The sequence below is a fragment of the Rhipicephalus sanguineus genome, chromosome 4, assembly GCF_013339695.2.
Source record: "Rhipicephalus sanguineus isolate Rsan-2018 chromosome 4, BIME_Rsan_1.4, whole genome shotgun sequence".
Taxonomy (NCBI): Eukaryota; Metazoa; Arthropoda; class Arachnida; order Ixodida; family Ixodidae; genus Rhipicephalus; species Rhipicephalus sanguineus.
In genome coordinates this window covers 184407775-184433213 of record NC_051179.1, presented here as the reverse complement: position 1 = coordinate 184433213, position 25439 = coordinate 184407775, and the positions used below count along the sequence as shown (strand labels likewise).

The 25439-nt window shown below is 46.5% G+C and overlaps 1 protein-coding gene across 1 annotated transcript in view; it reads right to left on the bottom strand.

The window, feature by feature from the left end:
- Positions 1-22348: 22348 nt before the first annotated feature.
- Positions 22349-25439, bottom strand: part of LOC119391905 (testis-specific serine/threonine-protein kinase 1-like) — a 62614-nt gene continuing 59523 nt past the window's right edge. The window contains exon 10 of the mRNA XM_037659556.1: positions 22349-22553. Coding sequence (XP_037515484.1) covers positions 22349-22553 — 205 coding nt within the window. The remainder of the gene's footprint in view (positions 22554-25439) is intronic.

Sequence of the window (25439 nt, the reverse complement as noted above, 5' to 3'; positions counted from 1 at the left end):
TTCTCCAATCCCGTAAACTCGCCGCAAAACAAACAAACTACAGAATGCATTGAAGAAATACTCTAGCTACATTAAAGAAAAGAAAATTCCGAAAGGTCTTAAAATTAAGGTCAGATGTGCTCTTGGTACCCTACCGCCTAAACTATTAGCGAAATGGAACAGCATTCTAGAAAGCGCGTCTTTGTCATTAATAGGTATTTTAAAAGAACATTGCGGAAATCAACTTGCTTTAATCACCAACCAACTTAATAGCGTTAACCTATCTGAAGAGGAAACTGAAGAACTTGCCCAGTTTGTAGAACGTAGACAAGATAAATTGCTGATCAAGGAAAAGCGCAAAGAAAGTCATGCTACGAACTCTGCCCTCAATAATTCTATGAACACGGTAGAAAGCCCCGCAATCCCAGCCCAACACCCAGAACGCCGCAGCGAAGTGGTAGACATATCACAAAGCTTAAGTCCAGTCGACATAGATCTGCTCAAGCGCGGCCTTACATTTTGTCCGACAAACAATGCAGTGAACGAGTACGAGCTCCACAAAGATATAACTGAGTTTTCAAGACGTTTGCGCATCAAGGAATTCTTTTTTGATAAGGCGGATACGGAAGACGTAAGCAATGACTGTTTGCGTCCGCCAAGCACTTGGACACCAGATGCAGAACAATGCCAAGAGTTAGATCAATATATAAAACTAGTCTCAAGGGAAATTCTGAGCACAGCTAAACGCAGTCGAAAGCCGAAGAACTTAACTTACGCAGAACAGGATGTCTTGAAACAACTTTCAAACAGAAAAGACATTGTGATAAAACCAGCGGATAAAGGAGGTAGTATAGTAATCTGGCCTATAGAAAAATATAAAAACGAAGCTATCAGACAACTCAGCAACAATACGCACTATCGAAAATTAGCCACGGACCCGACTCAAGAATATAGTAATAGCATACAACATACGATCACGGATTTTCTAGCTAGGGAATTAATCACACACTCTGAGCACCGCTTCCTGATGCCTAAAAACAAGCAAGCAGGCCGCTTCTATCTTCTTCCGAAGATCCATAAGGTGTCCATAGATGAACTGCTTATCGCGCAAATTCCGGGCAGGCCTATAGTATCTAACAACAATACACCTACTGAGTCGCTATCAACATTTCTAAATCATCATTTATCTAAAATACCATCTAACCTACCGTCTTTTGTTCAAGATACACCTCATTTCCTTCGAATAATAGATTCTATTAACGAAACACAAACACTCTCGGATCAGGCCATTCTGGTAACATTAGATGTCTGCTCCTTGTATACGAATATACCTATCGATGAAGGGATTGAAGCGGTCTCAAAATCACTCATAGAAAGCAAGCAAGCACATAATGCTGAAGTTTACCTATCGTTACTTAAACTAGTCCTGACGCTAAATTATTTTGAATTTGATTCGTCCTACTACCTGCAAACTTTCGGCACTAGCATGGGAACCCTTTTGCGCCAACATACGCCAACATTTTATGGGACACTTAGAATCGGAGCTGTTGGAGTCATGTCCAGTGAAGCCTTCCACCTATCTCCGTTACATAGACGACATATTTATCATATGGGAACATGGCGTAAGTACACTAAACGCATTCATTGACCACTGTAACAAGTTTCACTCTAGTATTAAATTCACCATGCACCATTCTCCCAGTGAAATTAACTTCCTAGACACGACGGTATCTATTGAAGCAGGAAAATTAAAGACGACGCTTTACAGAAAACCAACAGACAGCCAGCAATACCTAGATTACACTAGTCATCACCCGCGACACTGCAAACAAGGGATATTTGTAGGACAGGCGAGGCGTATAAGAAGGATCTGTAGCGATGACAACGACTACGTTCACCACTTAAGCAACCTAAAGGAAACATTAGTTAAAAGAAATTACCCGCATGATGCTCTAAACAAGGTCTTCAACGAAGCATGTCAACTAGATAGGAAATCATCACTAGCTCAAAGGGCCCCCGTAGCACAGCCTAGCCAGCCGCCAGCATTTATAACCAAATACTCAAATGCGCTACCAAACATAAATAATATCCTCCGTAAGTATTACCCAATACTGGCAAGCAACGAGCGCCTTAGAAAAGCGTTCCCCGGAGTACCAAAGGTCGTGTATCGCCGCAATAAAAATTTTAAGGACATGTTAGTGCACGCAAAAGTAAACCCTCATTCTACTGCCCACATAACACCGTGTTCTCGTCCAAGATGTAAGACTTGTAAGCACCTTCAAGATGACGTTATAGTTAAAAGCACCGGAAGTGATTACGTCCATCATATAAAATCTAGTTTCACCTGCACTAGTTCAACGTTATCTACATGATCGAATGTTCATATTGTCAAAAACGGTACATTGGCGAAACGGGACAACCTGTTAATGTTAGATTAAACGGGCATCGCGCGGACACAGCGAAAAAGTTACCCAAAGCAGTGGCACAGCATTTTAATGTAGCAGGTCACAACTTCGAAGATCTCAAACTTTACATACTTCAGTCAAACTTCCGGTCCCCAAGAGACAGAAAATATACAGAGTCATACCTTATTCACAAGTTCAATACACTCCAGCCAGCAGGCATTAACGTTTCTAAGGGGGCTCTCGAATCTATTCGCTATGGTACATACACAACGAAAACGAATGAGAGTTAATCCCTTCTTCTAAGCTTTCGAACATGCTATTGTTAAAATGCCACGTGCTTCCATTGACAATCATTCAGTGAAACGTACACCCTCCCGTCCTCCCCCCCCCCCCTTTTTTTTTTTTTTGTTCCTTATGACTCACCCAATCGTCGCGGTGGCCTCTCTCCCCCCCACCCCTTCTCCCCTCTTTTGGAGAGGGCACGAAGCATATACACACGATAGCTAAGGAAATCAGTTCCAGCCTTGAAGAAGACAAGTCCACTTGTCGAAACGTTGGCTCGAGCATCCACCACCTGTTTTACGGATTTTTTCATCTGTATAGGGGAGGAGATTAAGGAGAAAAAGGCCCTAGGAGGAGGAGGAGGGCAGGAAAGGTGAAGGGGAAAAAAAAGAAGATAATATGATCATGGTATGTACATGTCACAACGTAATGATGGTGATTTAAGTTAAACTACAGTTTATCGATTCGGTGAATGTTCTCGAAGAATCGAAACAGAAATTTTAAATTTTTACGTTGCTCAGAAGGAAAAGACGTAGGTGCGAGTATATTTCTGAGATCTAGCGGTGCTTGGGAAGTTGAGCATATTCTACTTTGGAGACAAGTTCTTTCATCTCTGTATGGCTGGCAATCTAATAAAATATGTTCTATTGTTTCTAGAGCACCACAGTTATCACAGTATGGGTCAGTGGTCAAACCAAGGCGGCACATGTAGCTAATGGTGAATGCTGCGTTGAGGCGAAGACGATGATAGAGCGTCTCAAGGTGACGAGGAAGGTGATAAAGAGCTTGGGCGAAGCTCCTGAAGCAATCATGGTTACACCGTGATATCTTCCGTGGTTTCGCCCAGCATTAATCAAAGTGACAGCCCAGTACATCATCAAAGACGTGACAAACACTGTATATACTTATACAAGAAATTTTATTCATCGTAAGGGGTAGCTAGACGTGGCTTCCGTTCCCCCTTCATTATAACGGCTTTATGGTCGGTGAAGTGATGGATCGGTGATGGGTCGTAGTGGGATGTTTGCAAAGACGAAGTAGTGGGCACATAGAGTTTCTTACAAGAATACCTAGAGGGAAATCTGGCGCCACCGTCTATGCGAATTTCTTAATGGGCGCCGTTGGAGCGCTGGGGATGACGGTATATGTGCCTGCGAGGCTTGTGTTGGCTGGTGTTGAGCGAGGCTTCGGCTCAAAAGCGGATACGACTGCGCAAATAAAGCTTCTCTAAAACAAAACTTTTATAAGCTGATGTCATTTACACGTATTATATTTTAAAATAAACGTCCCCTCACCTTGACGACATGACAAAATGGCGAAAGAAAGAAACAGAGGACGAACAGTGGCAGAGGGACCGCTGCCTTCGTCGTCTGCCTGCCAAGTTTAGCGGCCGTTGGTTACTTTTTACGCTTCGTAAAACTATACATCGACGAAGAAGTTTCCCATCATAAATAAAACTCGTTTTTATGCAATAATAAAAAACAAATAGCTCACTACGTGCTCCTTTAGTATAAAATCAACCATTGCGACGCAAGGAACGCGTTGAAGCCAGACGCGGCTTCTAGGTGTCTGGGCTCTACGTGAAGGATACGAATCCGAGTCATGTTCGAAGCTCACATATCCCGGCATTCCCATGCGTCCAAAAGCTCGCAGCGCCACTTTTCCCTCTAGGCAAGTGTAGGAAACTCTATGAGTGGGCAGTTTGCAAAGGTGGCTTCCGTTCCCCCTTCATTATAACGGCTTTATGGTCGGTGAAGTAATGGATCGGTGATGGATCGTAGTGGGATGTTTGCAAAGACGAAGTAGTGGGCAGTTTGCAAAGGATCGGTGATAGGTCGTAGTGGGATGTTTGTAAAGACGAAGAAGTGGGCAGTTTGCAAAGGTGGTTACGCCGGACAACGGAGACGTGACAAGGTAAGACTAAGAGGAGCTTCGCCCCTAAAACGTTACCACTGTTTGTTAACGTAGTAGCAGCGGCGGGGCGAGCATACTGACGCTGCGCTCAGTCGGGTAGCGAAGGAATGATGATTTCCGAGCTTGGCAGCTTGGGTTTATAGCCACTGTCGGTTACGTAAGCCTCCGGTGACGCTGCGGTGGCGCTGTCCCTTATCGGAGGCGTGGTGCAGCATGCAGCCGTGTCACGCCGGGCTAGCGAGTGACGAGGCGGAGGTTGCGCCGGTTTGTGCGCAGTGTGTCGCCACATCCGCGATACGTTCGGTAGGCACCATGAACTCCACCAGGGAAAATAAGCAATCTGTTGTGCATTGCCGCGCCTCGATCCTACAGTGCACGCATATGCTACGTGTTCCAAGTAGGGAGGCCGGCTTCGCCGCGACGCTTGTTCGCGTGGTGACTCGATAGCCGCATGCATCTGTTTAAAACAAGCAATAATATTGGTTATTCGCTAACAACCACGGAATACTGGAGCTAAACGTTTTTCCAAGCTACCTCTTGAGAAAAGCCACAAAACAAGCTCCTAACGAGCTCATATAGCATGCTAGCTGTTCCCATCATGTCTCGAACATCGTCGTCCAAAGAGAAGCAGCCTCGTTGACTAATGCGCTCAAAAAGCCAGCAAGGTTTAAACAAAAATAAGGCCTAATGCACTGTGCGCGCCCGTACCCGCAGTCAGAGTGTGCATGGTTTATCTCGTTGAGATGAAAATGAGAACTGATTGCTTACGAACTGCGCGCCCCTCAGTCAAAAGTGGCCCTTACCAAAGAAGGCGGTAAGTATGCACCCTTACGATCGTCGTCTCGCACGCACGTAGAGGGACTTTTTCCTCCCAATCTTTCTTTCTTGTGATGACTGCGTGCGGATTCAGGGCATATCTGTCTCTGTTTCGTGATCTGTTGCAGGACGCGGAGACACAAGGCCTCAGAAATTGGTGACTGCCTCGCTCGTCGTGCAAGTCCGTTTTAGAGCCATGTTGTGCCATCTTCGACAAATCGCACCAGGGTGTCCAAGCGCTACGGTGATTGGACAAAATGATGCACCAGGGCATGGAGGAAGGAAAACTCAGGAGAAGCCCTATCGTATCGCAGTGCATTGCGAAAAGTGTGGCGGAAGTGACGTCAAATTTATGGGGCACACAAACCGGTATGGGGCAAACAAAAGCAGACGCCCCGCGGCGTGCTCTCCGCGCTGGTTCGCTTCTGTGTGAGTTTGTAGCCCCGGCGTAAACTTAGCGCACGCGGTTTGCATGCAGTAAAATCTTGCAAGCAGACGTTTACCAGGCTGTTCGTGCGTGGCAGGCCTGAGCGCTGCGTGCTGAAATTCTTCCTGGAGCGTTTCTGTGCAGCAGTACAGAAAGTATCGGTGCGTGCCGTAATCAAAAACATTGGACCCCTGCATCATCGTATTCGAACTCACCTAGCAGTGACTTACGCATTCTCCCGTGCATTTAGATGCACGTTAAAGAACCCCAGGTGGTCGAAATTTCTGGAGCCCTCCACTATAGGGCGTCTCTCATAATCATATTGCGGTTTTGGGACGTTATACCTCAGATATTATTATGATTATTATTATTATTATTATTATTATTATTATTATTATTATTATTATTATTATTATTATTATTACTTTATTATATTATTATTATTATTATTATTATTATTATTATTATTATTATTATTATTATTATATTGACCTACGCGTTCTGCGGGGCGTTAGGCCTTTCTTTTCCTTTCTCGTAGCCCGATTTCCCGATCTATTGGCCGATTGCCCAGTAGTTGACGCAACTTCACGTCGAAAAGAGGACACCGCTGTATTGTCTATGCGTCGTGCACGTAAAGTTTGTAATTACAGTGCGCACACAGCTACTAGCACGCAGCGAGCGCACATCACAAAATACATACATCACGTTGTTCGATAACAACAACAAACGTTTATTGCCCTTCCGTATACGATATGTATTCAGCGCATGTTATTTACGGCGCGTCAGATGCCAAAAAGAAAAGTTTACGTATGTTCCGAGTTGACACAGGCAGGCAGGCAGGCAGGCAGACAGACAAAGAACTTTATTATTATCCGGAGGCGGCGCTCGACTCCCCTTTAGGGGGTGACACCGGTGGGCCACTCCCACGACGGGACGGGGAGGTTAAACTCCACGGCCTTGTCGCGGGCCCTCTGGATGGCCCTAAGCTGGTCTCCTTTCTCTTGGCTACTGAGAAGAGAGTTCCAGTCCGCGTCCGTAGAGCGAGACTCGCTGCTCTCGCGCAACGCAGTGCATTGCCACAGCATGTGTTGTAAGGTACATTTGGGGTGGCCACAGAGCGGGCACCCCGGCTCTATAATGAGTAAGAAGCAACAGAGCGCACATCCGTGAGCTTCGCATGCAAATACCATGCATTAGTGATCAGCAATGAAGCGAAATTCTAAGAGTGCAAATGCATCTGCAGCCACTGCAAATGGGCCGATGCAATTTAGACAGTTTGCCCTTAGTGTTTACTTTACGAGCCCTTACCCACAGTAAAGTCCTGAAGGACGTGGCTGTCGGCCGTAAATATAAAGACAGCAGTTCTGCCTCAGATTCTTGAGTTAATCAAAGAAAAGGAAAAAAAATCGGGAAATTAAAGACAAAGATTGCTGCCTGATTTTCGACGAAATTTCGTTAAAAAGAAATCTGCAGTATGACTTTAAGGAAGGCATCATGCATGGATATGTTGATAATGCCACAAAAAGAAGAAATCACATAGCGAACACTGCAGCACTTGTGCTATAGTCTCTGGGATAGCGCAGAAATGGATACAGTCAGTAGCCTTTTTGATAGGAGGGCGGCAGTTCGCTTGGGGCCCCTTTTAATGTTATTGAAAAAGCTAATCAATGAGCTGAAGGCATGTGGCCTCTTCGAGAAAGCATTGATTTGTGACCAGGGTAGCAGCACTTGCGTAATTGCAAGGACACTTGGTGTGAGCCCTGACAGGCCTTTCTTCATTACCGATAAAGAGAATATTTACTTCATTTCTGACGTCCCCCACCGGTTGAAATGTACGAGGAATAATCCGAGGAAGCATTATATTTCTATTGGTGATAAGGTTGCTTCCTGAGGGCACATTAAGACTTTGTATGAATCAACACGTCACCTGAAACTAAAAATACCTAGCCAAGCTCACCGACAGGCACATCTATAAAAGTGCATTTGGTAACATGAAAGTGGGCCTCTCAGGCGCTCAGCAACAGTGTCTATCTAGCGATAGAAGCATTCATATCATTTATTGTTCTACCACCAGACGCCGCAAGCACGGCTGAGTTTGTTGAGAAAATGAACCAATTGTTTGATTGATTGAACAGTGCAGAGCCATATATACCCTGTTGCAAATTGTGTAGAGGACGAGGGGTGGCGCCATCATCATCATTAAGATCGGCATGTTACAATAAAGAAGAGGTCGACGGGGGGCTTCATCATGGGGACGGCGGCTTGTCCTTTTCTCTACATTTTGGTGCCGAAACCCGGGAAAGGACCTTCAGAGGTGAGAGCGAGCGGACTTTACGAATTCTGGACCGGATCTGTAGCATGAAGGACTTTTGTGAAGCCGTCGTTCGGTGAAGCTGATGTTCGAGGCCTAACCATCCCCGAGACCCAGATCATGAAGTGTCCGCCCGACGACTAATTGATCTTTGTCGTGCGAGACTTGTGTGGTGGATGCCACGTCGACTTCGCCTCGCAACGCTGCCGGCCAGTGATTTGTTACGTTCTTGACACTGGACCGGATCATGGAGGCCCTATTCGAAAGGCGGAATCAAGTACGGAAGGCCGTCACGCAAGCCATCGCAAGCATCGAAAGCCTTTTACACGTGGAGCGCCCATCAGTAAGTGAGTTGAGGAATATTCACCGAATTTTGACTGACCAGTACGAACTTCTCAGAGGAATTGATAACGAGGTAGAAGACAGAGTTGACATTGCTCATTTGGAAGCGGAGATGGAGGAAGCCGACGTTTATGTGCGCCAGATTATTCTAGCAAAGGTCAGAGCAGAATACAAGATCGCGGACACATTAAAAGCTCGGCAGGTTCACTTGGAATCAGTAAGGCAACGAATTAAAGCAGAAGTACAGGGCAAAATACTCTGTCCGTCTACGTCATCACCATCTAGCCAATGCGCATTGAACAGCAATCTTGTCGCGCTGAAGCCAGACGAGTCAGCCTCCCAACCAATAGCTGAACGTACTGAACGCCGACAAATCAGCGCTTCGACTACAGAAAAGACCATTCGAGAAACCCACAGAGGAGGACAACCTCAGCTTCTAAAGATGTCCTGCATCCCTTCGGAATCCTTGTCAACGTGCAACAATCAAGAAGCTAATGACAAGACAGCTGCAACAACACAGGTCTGCGTGGTGGAAGAGATTTCTATCATCGAAAAGCGGGAAGCCTTTGTCAATTCAAAAGGTCGTCGGCGAGATAATAAGGATGCATGCGAACCAAAGACAATAGATTCAGATGACAAGTCCTCACCGCCGCGCACACTAGTGCCTAGCGGAAGCAAATCAAGGCCAGGTCATAAAGCGAAAAGAAATCGAAGGACCATGGCTACACAAAAGCAAGCCCCTTGTACTGACCATAGCTGCGGCTCTTCGAGAAAGTTGCAGACGGCAAGATCGAAGGCAATGCGGATCATACAGCTTATTTCAGCTAAGATGCAAAATACCGAGACAGCGTTAAAGGCACGAATGAGACAGTCCAGACCAAGGCAGATGAAGAAGCCTGATGCTTCCAAGGCGAACGCAGCCAAGACAAAGAAATCAAGAAAATTTCCCAGAAATGGCTACACCAGAACCTCGTGGAAGTGTCTGCATTGTGGATGTTCATGCCAACGAAAACTGCTCATCGAGAGCACACGTTCACCAAAGGCGACGCGTTCAAAAGCACGGCTATGGAACAAGCGTCGGAAGCACCGCTGGAAGACCAGGTGCAGGAGAAAACCCGGATGATCCCACCTGGATTGACTTGGACTGCACACAAATACCGATGAACAAACAGTATCTACTTGGAGTGCGTGTGTATTGTGGTGTTCTTCGTCGGACATCGTTTGGGGGCGCGGAGGATGTTGCAAATTGTGTAGAGGACGAGGGGTGGCGCCATAATCATCATTAAGATCGGCATGTTACAATAAAGAAGAGGTCGACGGGGGGCTTCATCATGGGGACGGCGGCTTGTCCTTTTCTCTACATTTTGCCAGAGCTGTGATTTCTCTACCAGAGCTGTGATCCGCAAAACCTCTGCAACGACAAGACTCCGAGTTGTCTTCGACGCCTCTTCCCATGGAGCAGGGGAACATTCTTTGAATGATGAACTGGAAAAAGGGCCAAACCTTAACGCAAACCTTCTCAAAATGCTTATCTCGTTCCGTTTGGAAGTATATGGCATAACCGCCGACGTGCAGAAGGCGTTCTTACAGATTTACATAAGACCTGAAGATCGAGACGCACTTCGTTTCCTTTGGTTCGAGGAGGTGCCTTGTTTGGGGAAACCACTACCAAGAATACAAGAAACAAGAATGACTAGAGTGCCGTTCGGAACAACGTCGAGTCCGTTTCTTTTGGCTGCTACTATTCAGTACCACTTTAACCACGTCGCACCACTGTTCGAAGAAACAGCCGTAAAGCTCAAAAAGAGCTTTTACGTCGATGACTTAGTGCTGGGCGTTTCGACCGCTGAAGAAGCCGTAGAGCTGTACAAACAGACGAACAAGATAATGGAACTAGCTGGCATGAAGATGCAGAAATGGGCGACGAACTGTGAGCTGCTTCGACGCACCCTACAGCAAAATGGAGAAACACTTCCGACTGAGTCTCATTGGACCAAAGTGCTCGGGCTGTACTGGAACCCCAAAGAGGATAAGCTTAGCGTTAACTTGGACTCGGTCTTGAAGACTGACAGTCCAGGGAATACCAAGCGAGTCGTACTTCAGACTACCTCCCGGATTTTCGATCCGTTGGGTTTCTTATCACCATTCACCATACGAGCCAAAATGCTCTTTCAAAGAATCTGGACCCAAGGTTTAGACTGGGATACGTCGCTGCCTGAACCGCTGAGCGATGAATGTTGCAAATGGGTTGCAGAAATAGGATATCTTAAAGACTTCTCCATCAGCCGACGATCTTTCAATGATCTTGAAGGTGATCATACACGATACCAACTACATGTATTTACTGACGCGAGCCCTCATGCATAGGGGGTTGTCGCGTATTTGAGAGCAGAAGACGCATCTGGAAGAACCTTCATCCAGCAGCTTCTAGCCAAAGCAACAGTTGCTCCGCTAAAACAGCTGACGTTGCCAAGACTTGAATTAGTAGCGGCTTGCCTCGGAGCTAGGTTAACGGCATTTCTAAGAGACACACTACCACGGAGCACTCCATACTACTGTTGGACTGATTCCAACATCTGCCTGTGCTGGATACAGTCTATAGCAACAAAGTGGAAGCCGTTTGTCTGTAACCGGGTCATTGAAATTCAAGCTCATACAGAACCAAGTTGCTGGGGTCACTGTACAGGGAAGAACAACCCAGCCGACCTTGTGACAAGAGGTTTGTCAGCCCGGATTCTCAAACAGAGTAACTTGTGGTGGTATGGCCCCGATTGGCTAGCTGCAGCTCCGGAAACATGGCCAAAGAGAGAAGACGAGGCCGCTAATTCTAAAGCTACAGTAATCGAAGCGAAAGAACAAATGGAGATCGTATTGGTGTCTAACTGTACAATATTAGAGCCCATACTAGACACGAACAAGTACAGTAGCTGGCAGAAGATTGTTCGTATAACAGCATGGGTCAAGAGGTTTATACACAATTGTCGCAAGAACACCCACCCACAATGGGAAGGCCCCCTACGTGCTCAAGAAATACAAGCAAGCGAAGAAGTATGGCTTAAAACCATGCAGTTGCGGGCATTCGATAAAGACATCGTTGCACTATCTAATGGCAGGACACTTGAGAAAAGTTCGCGCATACGAGACCTTCATCCGTTCTTGGACAAAAGGGGCATCCTTCGCATCAAAACTCGCCTCGACAATGCAACGACTTCGGACGACGTGAAATTCCCAGCACTGCTACCACCAGACCAGCACTGCGCGCACCTCATTATGAACGACATGCATCGACGCATTCTTCATGGTGGTGTTAGTGCTACGCTCGCTGAACTACGTGAAAGGTTCTGGCTTCTTAGGGGGCGTCAGTGTGTCAAGAAAGTGATTAGTAAATGTGTTGTGTGTGCGCGATTTCGACTTAACGCTATTTCGACACCGACAGCACCTCTTCCCAAAGACAGAGTGTCCCAGTCACAGCCATTTCAAGTCAGCGGCGTCGACTTTGCCGGGCCTGTGTTTGTGAAAGGTGATTTCACCGAGAAAGCCTATATTGTTGTTTTTACATGTGCAGTAGTTAGAGCTGTTCATTTAGAATTATGTAGTGATATGACTGTCAATTCATTTATGCTGGCTTTTCGTCGTTTTGTCGCACGGCGTGGAATACCAAGTGTTTTATATTCCGACAATTCTCTAACGTTTAAAGCAGCTAGCAGGGAATTGAAGTCTATATACGAGATCTTACGAGACGCGCAAGTACAGAACTTTTGTGCGATGAGTCATATTACGTGGAAATTTATTGCTGAGCGTGCTTCCTGGTTGGGAGGCTTCTGGGAAAGGATGATACGAACGGTTAAAGGCTGCCTCCGGAGAACGCTAGGGAAAGGTAGCTTCAACTTTGAGCAACTGAGCACAGTTTTAGCAGAAGTCGAGGCAGTGGTCAATTCTAGACCATTAACATATGTTTCTACTGATGCTAAAGAGCTTGAAGTTCTTACACCAGCTCATTTTCTAGCACTTGGACGACTAACAGTCCTTCCTCACCATGAAGTTCACGTAACAGCAATGAAGCGCACAGACACACTGCGCCTTTGGAAAGACCGTCAACGTAGGTTAACCGCTTTCTGGAACCGCTGGTACAAGGACTACCTGCTAGCTCTTAGAAGTGCCCACTTCAGCAAAGATAAGGGGAAACAAATCACCTTAAGTGTTGATGACATTGTATTGATACGTGATGACAAAGTCCCAATAACATTCTGGAAAATGGGAAGGATTAGTAAGGTATACGAGGGTACTGATGGACACGTTAGAGCATGCAGAATCCGATTAGCAAACAGCGCGGAGATTACGAGGCCGATACAACTACTATCGCCACTAGAATTATGCAAGTAAATTTGTTGGGGCGGAGGATGTAGAAATTGCGAGCTGGACGGACTGAAAGACGAAGAAGAGGAGAAGTGGGTCTGAGGCTGGAGTGCTTGAACTGTTCTTACGTACGCCATGTTGGGACGGTATCGCGCAGTGCGCTAATAAAGGCTGCAAAGGAGATTTCCCACAACATACCCTTCGGGAGAGTTTGGCGATTCTTTCATCTCGCCGCTCTCCACGCCCCGCCCCAGCGCCGCCCTCTTCTCGTGACGTTCCCTCTCTCCTCGCTGGCAGCGGCTGGCGGCAGTGGCGGCAGCGCGGCGCGGAGTCTGGCGGAGCCGCGACTGCGAGGCACGGCGCGCCGCATTCATACGATTGCTGAGGAGCACGCGTAGGTTGCGAAGCTCTAGTGCGAAGCTATGGGCTCGCGCGCATATTCAATGCGACTGCTCCTCGCATTCATGCATGAATTTGTTGCGTGCGGTGGGCGGTTGTTGCGCGGTTGGCTGCTGAAACAGCAGCGCGCAAGGTTTCTGCCTTTCTAGGCTTCCCAAGGAAAAGAAGCGACGACGCCTTTGGATTAGAAACATCAGACGCAGCAAATGGACCCCGACCGACTGCTCCGTGTTATGCGACATACGCACTTGAGTGCTTCGCTTGAATATTGCTGCTATGGTAAACAGCATGCCATTAAAACAAACTTATTCGTTGTGCAATGGGGCCCTTTCAGGTGCACAAACTTCAAAAATCATTTTGTCACGCTGAAAAAAGGAGTTTTATGGTTCGCGTTTCGAACGCTTGGGCAGATTGAAAATTTGCAGCGATCACGCTATAAGTCTCAAGCCTGATGTGTTGCATTTACTGAATTTATCGCGCGTTCTGAGCACGGGATTGCGATGTTGCCGTGATGTTGTGGAGAGAACATTTATTTCGATATCGCGGGTTAGTGCCGCCGCGCGTCAGCTGCGGCGGTTATGTGGCATATATGTTGTACGTTATGTGGTCTGCGTTTCTGTGACTGTCAGTCTATGGTGTCATTTACCGCTGTGTTGCCGCTTGTGCACATGCTACGAGTTTCACGCTTAATTCGCGCATGTAAATTAATCCGCGCCTCTGTGCTAAGCGAATGCGCCTTGCGCTTTTTAGTCATGCACGTATAGTGCACGATGTCTGTGCTCGTGCAGGAAGCTCTTATACTATAGCAAGGGGCCCTCGTGTGCTTGATGAAATTTCCTGATTAGGAAGTATAGAGCGTGAAGAAGTTGAGCAGAAAAATGATTTTGTAAAGTAAACCAACAGGATGTCCGCTATCACAGACTAACAGAACGAAGTATTGTTTTCATTTAACACTCTCCTTTTAGGGGTCCTGCACCTTCTCTGGCGAAAACTTTAAATGCCTCAGCAAACGCGAAAATTGACCGCCCGCGTCGGCATCCCGCGTAGGCGGCATCAACATGAGGGATGTAAAAAACCATCACGTAATGACGTCACCGTGTACGACCGAAGCTTGTGACGTCATGATGACGTAGAATAACGTGTTTTTATGCGATGACGTCATCACATGACTTCGCGAATTTGCGCTGCCTTCGTGATCCGCCCACCGATCACGGAGGTTGTGCAAAGCGCCGATGTCATGTGATGACGTTATCAGATGACTTAACGTACGCTGACGTCAACATGAAGTCATTGTGACGTCACAAATTCTAGCTATCTATGACGTCCTAGTAATCACAAGATTTTTACTGCCTCCAAGATCGGAGGCGTTGAAAGCTTTCTGCTCGTCCCCAGGTCTTGCATTGCCTCCGTGATCAGCGGGCGATCACGGAGGCTGTGCAAAGTGCCGATGTCATGTGATGACAATATCAGAGGTCACAACGCAATCCGACGTCAGCATTACGTTGTTCACACTTCCCAAATTTGAGCTATCTACAATGTCCTGGTGACGTCATCACAGGATTTTGTGCCTCACACGTGTTGGCGCCGAAGCTTCGGGACTCCAGTCAATTCGCGCGTTTCATGAGGCATGCTTATTGTAACTGCGCAAAAAACGGACGGAAACACGAAGGGCGAGAGAAGGACAAACAAGCGCAGACTATCAACTGAAGTTTTATTGCAAGAACGAGGCAATATAAAGGGCAGGAAAAAGCGAGAGGGGGCAAAAAAAGGAGGAGACAAAAGGCACGAGGGACCAAATAAAAAAAACTTTGGCCACATCAGGCATGGCACACCCGTCATACAAAACCAAGATAACTCTTTATCATGTATGGCGACAGAGGGAACACTGACGCAGGACTCAGAATTCTTTTGAATATGCGCAGCCTCAATTAGTTCTCGCGCTCTTTGGTTCTTATGCCGGAACAACACAGAGGTATCACCAAAGAGCGGAGTGCAGCCGCATTTCTTACAGTGGGCTGCTAGATGAAGACCGGAGTGGCCATTCAGAGAATTAAAATGTTCTCGAAGTCTAACATTAAGGCAGCGGCCTGTTTGTCCCACGTAAACACGTTTGCATGACAAGGGTATGGAATAAACAACACCAGTGATACAGGATACATAATTATTGACATGACGAACATTACATTTAGTTACAATAAGCATGGATCATTACCAACTAGCCCAACTTACCACTCTTCTGAACTTCATTTCTTGTGCATCGGGCTCTTTTCCTTGTGTTAATTTTCCTGTTAATGATCCAGGCCGTCTTGACTTCGCTCATCGCCGTCGGTGTTGTGAAGGCTCGCACGGCTTCTTGGCCCATCAGACATGGCACGTGCCCAACGGAGCTTCAATCCTGGTGTGGGTGGTTGCAGCCGTCCCCAGGTCACTCGAGGCGGCTTTGCCGCATTTTGCGCTCGGAGTGGTGGCGCCAGGTCCGCCACTACAAGGATTGCCTGAGTGTATGGTGCAGTGTGACGAGTGGTACGCCGTCCCACCGAGTCTACAGGAACCGACTCCACAGACATTGGTGTGCTACCGCCGACCTAGCTACTGAGGCGCTCTGGAATATAGTCCGCCCGACGTTGCCTCGTCGTGAAAGGACTTCTGCTACAAACGGACACGTTTTCACGTTGGGAAATGCGCATCTACCGGACCAACACAGGCAGGTTCTTGAGCTAGGGCCCAAGTTTGCCTTTGAGCCTCGTCTGTCGAATGTTGACAAGGTCAGTCTGTTGCATGATATTTCCCGCCATGTACCAGAGGTTGAAAAACAGCGGTGTATTAGAGACTGCATGGACGCTATAGGTGGGACGCCAGGCAAGCCAGGGCTGACTTTTAACTGGAAAGGGATGGTTGATTTTTTAGCTAACAATGCACTTAGACTACTTGTTTCTGACAAAGAAGGTCAGTTCGTTGTTTTGCCGGAGGGAATGTATTGCGAGAAGGCGTTACAAGCTGTGCGAAAGAATTTCCGGACTACGTCAATTAAGCCAACGGAAAGGAAAAAAAACAAGCTGTCGCCCTGTTGCTGGATATGAACCTGCAGAAGCTTGCGCAGTCTGTAAAAAAGGCGAACAAATTGCAGCTTGAACTTTTTTACACTGCAAAAACGCACAAGCTTGGGATGCCTTTCCGTGCAATAATCACGGAACGTGACTCGTGGCAGTATTGTGTGTCTGGTTTTTTGCAGACTTGCCTATCGTCTCTATATATAGATGACCCATACGTTGTTCCTAACTCGGAAACGGTTGTGCAATTCTTGCGAGTTGACAACCCCGTTGATTGTGATGCCGTGAGCATTGACGTAGAGGATCTTTTTTATTCTCTCCCCCATAATCACCACCTGACCGCAGTGAAGGAATGTATAACGTGTCACAATGATGAACTTGCCTTCATAGGTTTAAGTGGCATGTCAGTTGATTCCTTCACAGAACTTTTGTTCTTTTACCTGGTGTCTTTATTTGTTTCTTTCCAAGGTGAGGTGTACCTGCAAAAGAAAGGTGTCCCTATTGGGTCTAGGGTGGCGCCGGTTCTATCAGATATTTTTCTAAGTAGAGTTGACTGCGAGCTCCAACCGGTTTTACAGGCATCCATAATCAGAGTTTTTCGTTACGTTGACGACTACATTGTTTTTTTCCGTAAGGGCACTGAAGATATCTCGGCAGGCATCCTAAGGAGTTTTGAGCAGTGTGGTCTTGGCCTGAAGTTTACTTCGGAATACTTAAAGGACCAATGTATCCAATTTTTGGATCTGCAGCTGCAGTTCTCGTCCACGCATGTCTGTTGGTGCTACGCCCCTAGGTCTGTGAAGCCTCTGCTAAACTATAAATCGGGTCACACAAAACTTGTAAAAAATGCCATTGCACTCTCCTGTTTTACCTCTGCGCTGAAGAAAACCTGCACGCATTTGGTTGAAAGCAGTTTTTCTACGCAGGTGAAAAAACTGCGATAGGCAGGCTTTCCACGGGACGTATTATAAAGGTCTGCGAGAAGTTGATTAAGAAAATAAAGAGAGTTCCTGGTGATGGATGTGACTTGGATGAGAAGGCGGAGCATAAGAAATTTGCTGTTCTGCCATATGTTCACGGTTTTACCCACCGCCTAACAAGATATCACGTCCAAGTGGTTATATCTGCCAGGAACAAGTTGTCCACTTTATGCGCTAAAGTAGAAAGACGAATCGCAAATCAGCAAAATGTTCGGCAAGATACATGTAATGTTAGTCATGTCAATAATTATGTATCCTGTATCACTGGTGTTGTTTATTCCATACCCTTGTCATGCAAACGTGTTTACGTGGGACAAACAGGCCGCTGCCTTAATGTTAGACTTCGAGAACATTTTAATTCTCTGAATGGCCACTCCGGTCTTCATCTAGCAGCCCACTGTAAGAAATGCGGCTGCACTCCGCTCTTTGGTGATACCTCTGTGTTGTTCCGGCATAAGAACCAAAGAGCGCGAGAACTAATTGAGGCTGTGCATATTCAAAAGAATTCTGAGTCCTGCGTTAGTGTTCCCTCTGTAGCCATACATGATAAAGAGTTAAGTTATCTTGTTTTTGTATGACGGGTGTGCCATGCCTGATGTGGCCAAAGTTTTTTTATTTGGTCCCTCGTGCCTTTTGTCTCCTCCTTTTTTTGCCCTCTTTCGCTTTTTCCTCGCCTTTATATTGCCTCGTTCTTGCAATAAAACTTCAGTTGATAGTCTGCGCTTGTTTGTCCTTTTCTCGCCCTTCGTGTTTCCGTCCATTTTTTGCGCAGTTACAATAAGCATGGATCATTACCAACTAGCCCAACTTACCACTCTTCTGAATTTCATGAGGCGTCTTAGGCGTTCGCCCTAAAAGAAATGTTTTAATGACCGTGACATTCACCAGCGCGAATTCTGCTTGCATGAACACCCCCATATACTGTTGAAACTTGAAAGCGCGAGCATGGGAGCTCCGATTTCTGACTGTAGTGATCTTGCGCACTCGCCGCGGTACTCCGCTCCTGAAGCAAATAAAGAAATCAATGTTATATATATAGTACACTCAACAGTTCAACTCAAAATTCGGAGCGAGCATCATCACAGGGTCGAAAAGCTTCTCACGAGATCACTGTGGAGAGAAGCGCCAGCCGAACCGTACTAAACATCTTCAGCGTCAGAAAGATTAGTAAGCGTCGACGCTTAGTAACGAGTAACAATCGTTATTATTAAACCTAAGCTTCAAAAAATTATTCAAGAAAACTAACCAAAACAGCCGCAAACCCACAGGTCTTCATAGCATGATAAGTCACCGATGATTATACGATACTCCCTCATGCGAATTCTGCGCGCAGCCTTGTCTCGAGGCAAAGCCAACTGTGTTTGAAGTTCTTGCTATCCGCATTGTAACATTCGTTACATATTGGCACAGAAACGGCCAGTGCTCGAGTGCTATACGCACACCACTCTGTGCATTGCAGGCGTCACGAACCAAGTGAAACGCTGACATCGACATCCCCGCCACGACAAGCGGGACAGTCGCAGCGCACCCGCCAGCCGTGCATGCGCACAAACTCCGACCGAAAGGCCAGCGCTCGTGACGGAGGAAGAAAGCGATGTTAGAGGTTCGTGATATCGACAGACTCCACATTCGCTGTCTTTCGTCCTCGTTCGCTCTATCGGTTATGCCGACGACGCCAACGGCGACGCCGATCAACGCAGGAACGGGCCCCTAAGAGCTGCGCTGTAAAGGCGCAGCGCGTTGCGTAGAACGTGGACTCCAATCGGCGTACAGAACTCTAGAAGTCAGTTTCTCGATGATTTCGGACACATCTAATTCCCTCCATATTCTTCATTAAACTTGTATAACAATGTGCCTGCACAATTGCGCTTTCGCAATTTGTTTAGCAGCGCTAGATTTCACGAATGAACAGCGCGTACATAACCTCAGCCGTGCGCCCGTCGCGCGGAAAGACTATTGGCCGCGAGATCGAGCGGAGTCGCCGCCTAGCGGCTTCTGGCTGAACCGCGCCTAGCGTGGATTGCGCCATGCGTCGTCTGCTAGCCACGTTGTGTTTGCATGTGCGCGTACGTCATACAGGTCCTCAAAAGGTGGTTTGTTCCGTTGCGTTAGTGCAGCTTTAACCGCTCGTACGTATGTCCAACACGATGTAAAGAAGCACTTGGCCTTGGTCGGTTGTATATGTACTGTAATAAGATCAGTGAGTGCACTTGTCGAGTGTGCTGTGTGTGGTCGTCGTACCCACCGTTCACGAGTCATATCAGTGTAGGTGCCGCTCTGTGGTTAAGCGCATTGCAAAGTGCACTTGGCGTTGTCCTAAAGATGAGAAGTATTAAATCTCATGTGAATATAGCCTTTTAGCGGCTCGGTGGTAAAAAAAAAAAAAAAGGCTCTCATGCACTTGAGCGTTGTGGTTAGGTGTATAACTTCGGCACTGTCGTTTACAGGTTACGCGACGAGCTTTAGTTGCGTACGGTCCTCGTATCAATAAAGAGAAATATTTCTGTCAAGTCACGTCTGACACTTCGGTACTTAGATTTTCCCCTAAAAAGAACAGAGAACGGAATGACACGGAAATCGCAAAACTGAGTTGCCTTGCGCAATTTTAACTTGTAGCGAAATTTATACAAGAACACCCGTGTACTTAGATTAAGGTACGCGTTAAGAGCCCTGATGGTCAAAATGAATCTAAACGGCGTACTTTCCATTTATGACGTAGTAATTTCATGTGAAGTCACATCTTTTTTTTCTTTACATTATCTTGAACGTTTGTGTTGCGTTATGGATTGACGGAAGGCAGCGGACATTATTCGCATGAAAAAACGCACTTTGGTCCTGCGAATAACTGGGCCTTTGTTCCATTACTGTCATGCAAGTAATCAATCGAAGAAAGTTCCGTGCTGTACACTTACCTTTGTGTATTGTTACTGGAATAAAAACAAGCGTGTGCGTGTTAAACGTCTCCGTAGCGCTAAAGCGCTGTCAGCCACGTAGCTTTCCTCAGTAAACCTATCAACTGTCTTATATTTCATGGAGAACTGAATAAGAAATGCGGATGAATATTTGAGCACGCAGGGCACAAAGTGCTATTTAAACTCATCGTGCTGGAATACGGGCTTTCTTTTATTGTTGTGGGGTATCCAGATGAACAAGAAGTAAATACTTAATTCAGTCGCGCTACAGCAGTGCGTAGTTGGTGGAACACAAGGTAAACACGTACAAATAAAACAACAAGAAAACGTTATCCATTTGCGAAAACGCCGACTGTTGCCGAAGGCGCGCCACCCCTTCGTTGGCAGGATGCGTTTCTCTCACAAGTAATAGTAACGTTCGGCACGCTTCGTGCATTAATTCGGGAATGAAGAGCGCACATATCTCCAGAAAGCTGCAGTCAACGCATTTTGTTTGCCGGAAATCGGGTCAAATCGCTCACGACGAAGCGCTGTTGTGTGCGTTTGTATACGCGCCGATCACTGCCTATCCACACTAGCGCGGCGACGGTGCTGCCACCTGTAGCCCGATCTCGCGGCGAATACCACTGCGAATGCTTGCGGCTGTTCGGGTTTCATTTGACGCTGATAGTACGCTCTCGGGGTCTTCGGATCGCCGCTGTTTCGCAGCCACTTGTTGAGCTAACTGCTGCCTCCTTTATTTTTAGTGGACCCGTGGTGAGTAGTGGGATTTAAGTAATTTCTGTGGCACTACCCGTCATGATGATGACAGTTTTTTGGTTCGCCGGATAAGGAACGATTTGCTAAACAGCTTCGCTGTTAAAAGAACCTATACAGGCTTCATGTCTGCAAGGAACCACACTGACATCTGTAATATAGCGTGTTAGAAGAGTAGAATAACCACCAGGCGTCACACAATGCGAATTGCGCAAAGAGTGGGCTGAGGAATGCTTCCAACCCATTACAAAGGGTTGTGCCATAATTCTTCATCGTCATCGGGCACAGCATCAGCAAGATGCACATAGTGCCTTACGGGTGCAGGTACCACGGTTCTCCGCAGAATGACGAAAAATGACAGTGGCTTCTTCACTACTTCACAAAACTTATGATTTCTAGCGTAGTGGGTTCCACGCAAGTGCACTTGCATTGGTTGCCAAGGAAGCCAATAAGGCCCCCATGATCCATTTCCTCAGGGTCTCAATAAAGTTCTTTCCCCATCTCTTTCTCACATTAACGTATGTTATATAGCGTGGTGGGAGAGTGAAATAGCGACCGGGCGTCACACAATGCGACTTACGTAACTAGTGGGTCGTTTAAAGCTTCAAACGCATTACAAAGGGCTCAGCCATTATTTTTCATCGTCATCAGCCGTCGCATCAACAAAGTGCACATAATGCCTTACAAATGTGCAGCTGGTACCTCGCCTCTCCACAGAATGACGAATAATGGCGTAGTGGGTGCTTCCCAATTTCACCAAATTATGATTCATGACATAGTGGGTACCTTGCTAGCGTAGTTGTATCAGTAGCCCCAAGAGAGTTGACAACAGGCTCTAGAAATGCCGCTCTTCCAGCTTTCGCTGTGACCGTGCTGCACTTTCCGCGTAGGCCTGGTGTGTTTTCATCCATATTTTCTCTGCACTTTTACTTCTTTAAAATGGATGACCAACATGCCCAAACTATCCCATTGGTGCGTAATAAGAGTTGATGCTAACAAACTTGGGCGAACACCGAAATCCATCCAGCTCCATTTGAACGCACTCTCGCCAAATAAATTTAATTAGACCTGTAATTGCAACAATTTCTGCAAAAGTATAGTTCTAACTTCGTCCTCCGTAAAAAGATCGGTTTTCAATTTATATCGTGTTTTATGCTTCTGGAACGACTGTAAAGAATAATTCGAGTGGCTCATTCTCTTATAGCAGATAAAGTAATTTTAATAGCTTCGTATTTCTAAAATATGAACACGTACAAAGCTTTAAGTAGTCATGTACGAAGAGCCTTGCGTAAAGCATACTTGGATTGGCGTCTGAAATCTGTATGTGTATTCTGGGATTTTGTGCAGGCAAGCACGAGCCAGGGACAGTGTGCGTTGCGCGATCGAAGCGTTGAACTTAACGTATAGAGCACAAGACGTTCAGTAGTATTCCCTCTGGAGGTAATTGATTGACTCTGGCGACGTGCGTTCATCGGCCGACTTGGAGCGGCCCCATCCGGCGCTCTCGTATTCTGGCCCTCCGACCGCAAACACGGAGTTGTCGTGCCCGTCCAGCAGAGGCAGCCGTATCCCAAAGCTCTCGTCCAGGTCAGTGCTGTGGTCCGGATGGCGCTCGTCCCCTAAGCTGTCATCGGAAAAATTGAAACAGAAGGAAAGCTGCAGAATAAGGGGCGGCACTATTCATTCTTACAGAGAAGCGTCAAAAGTAATAAGAATATGATGTCGAGAAATAAAACAAGACGAGCCTTCGCACTAGGTGCGTGTCGTCTCGCAGTCTAAAAAAAGTCAAAAGAGGGTCACGGCGCCCTGACTCTCTTCGGTTATCCATTTGACTCCTTTTGGGAGGTATAATCAGAAAAAGAGAGTTAACGTTTCTGCAAGAGTCACTTGACTCTGTTGATGCGCGTTTCGATTGGCTTCCGTGTTGAAAGCACCACCGTATACGTCACACATATCACGTGGCTGGCGTTCAGCGCCGTTCGTATAGGCTGTGTGCCGTGGGACCTCCTCTCTATTTCGATCCCCTGTCTCTTGGAGTGCATTGCATTCTTTCCACTCCTTTCCCCTCGTTTCTGCTTGTTGTTTTTGTGGTTTGCCTACATCTGCGATGACGTGCAGCGTTATAATAGAATCGAGTGAGTGTACGCGCCTGTAGGAGCTATGTATGGTGTCGTTCGGCGCTCGCGCTCGCATGTGTTTATCTCAGTCTTTAAGGATGGGATACGTTTGTAAAACACGCGGTGAATAACCGCTCACGGCGCGCCCCTGGCTGCCGGAGGATGCTCTTGGGTGTCGGAATATGCCCGCACAAAGCCGGTTATTACGAGAGAAAATTTTGAAGCGATTTCTCGGAAAAGAAGGGCTTTCATTCGTGCATAGTCGGTGTCTATCGCAAACCGAGGTTCTCGCCTGATTTCACGTGAAAATGTGTGTTCGTTGAGAAATTATTTGAAGCAAAACACTCGTGCCATATTTGTGTACAGCAACAGTGTGTTGCACCAACGCTGGTTTTAATTAATCACTCTGCGTGTGTCGGCTATTCTCAGAATCCCGAATCACTTCTCCAGGCTCTTCAATCTACTTGAGAGCCCCGTCGGTTCGCCCTGTCAGCGAGGTACTCGGTCCTACACTCCCCTTGGTTGGACAAGACGACGGAGAAAAAGGGATGAGTGGCACCCGCGCAAAGGAGCCCTTACTAATTTCGTGTGCAGTTTAAAAGAGGCTCACCTCATTTCGTGCAGCGAGTTTGTCACCAAGTGACATATTGCAAAAGATACTATTTACAAGTTGTGTTGTACACGATAATGGCAAATACATTGTATACGTTGCCATGTCTATTTGCATTTGTTGTTTTGTTGTGAGACTTTATTGTGTCTGTGTATATCGCTTGTTGTGTAGCGTTTGGTAAACTCTTACTACAATGCCCTTTTCTCATCACACTATCACGTCTTGTTTTTTAGATACCAATTTTCATGGCTGCTGACGCTGAACAGGAGCGACAACATAGTAAGTCACAAGTCTGATGACTCCAGCGATCAGTACTTGTTTATTTATCCGTAATCATAATGAATAAATATGGCAACATCATGTCGATTTCTTCAGTGTATTTTGCAGCATAGGACACTATGCATATCACCGTCACACATATTGGCTATATTCACACAAGCATGTAGACGAGGTCTACCTCAACTGCTTATTTGGAAACCACAGACGACCTTTTCGCGCTTAATACAATACTCAGCTGGAAAAGCTGTGTTTTTAAGGCGAAAGCCTTAGATGCCTCATCAAACGCGAAAATTGGCCGTCAGCGTCCCGCGGCGTCGGGCACAGCACGAGTGATGAAAAAAATCGCCATCATGTGATGGCGTCACCATATGACATCATGATGACGTCACAGATATCAAAATTTTGTCACGTCATCATGACGTCGAAAATTCTGGCATGACGTCACTTGACGTTACATGGTGCCAGCATATCACATGGCATCGCAACTTGATGAAAGGTGTGCCGATCACGGAGGCATTGCAAAACCGGGTAAGTGCTTCCGATCCTAGAGGCAGTGCAAAACCTATAGGTGCACAAAACTTTCGGGGGGTGGCGGGGTAGGATAAATACATAGACTGAGAAGAAAAAGAAGATGGCTTTCGCCTTCAAGTCGTCTTAGGTGAATGTATAAGAGACCCTATGAGTTTTGTTAATGAGTTTTATGAAAATAATGCTAAAACTGAACTATTCTTTTTTGTTGCAGTCACTGGGTATAGCGGCAAGCCTTATTGCACTTGCTTAAAATGAATGCTTCACTATTTCCAACAGTAGTCGCACGACACTAGAGCAGGAGTCAACTGATTTACTTGAAATAGTTATAGATCCGCTTGACGCCCCTGTGTGTGTCATTTGAACCCCTTAGGAGAGTTACTTAGGATAGCCGTCTGCCTTCCTCAGCAGTGGTACTGTGATCCTTGAGATAAGTCCTTTCACTCTTCCTGAAAGAGTCAGGGCACACTCCTAGAGCACACCGACTCTCAGCCACCGAGAGAGTTGACGTATCTCTTCAAAGAGAGTCGTACAGGTGGCAGGTCAGAACTCTCCGAAAAAGTCACACTTACTCTTTTTGCTTAGAGTGTAGAGCGGTATTGCCTTTGCAGCTAGTGCGGCTTTGCGAAGAGCCCTGCAAAGCCCGTTACTCGCTCCAGGGCATTGGCGTATCCACTTGTGCGCGAGTAGGGGAGCAAACCTCCCTAGCTCCGTCGGCGGTTTATATATATATATATATATATATATATATATATATATATATATATATATATATATATATATATATATATATATATATATATATATGCGCAAGGAAGGGGCGACGAAACTTTCTTGAAAGTAGATTTACTTAAAGTTTCATCTGGTGGACCAGCCTTCGTCAGAGGCTGGGCCATCAGCTGAAAACGTTTCAAGAAAGTTTCGTCGCCCCTTCCTTGCGCATATATGTCGGGTCCAGCATGAATGACGTTCAGAG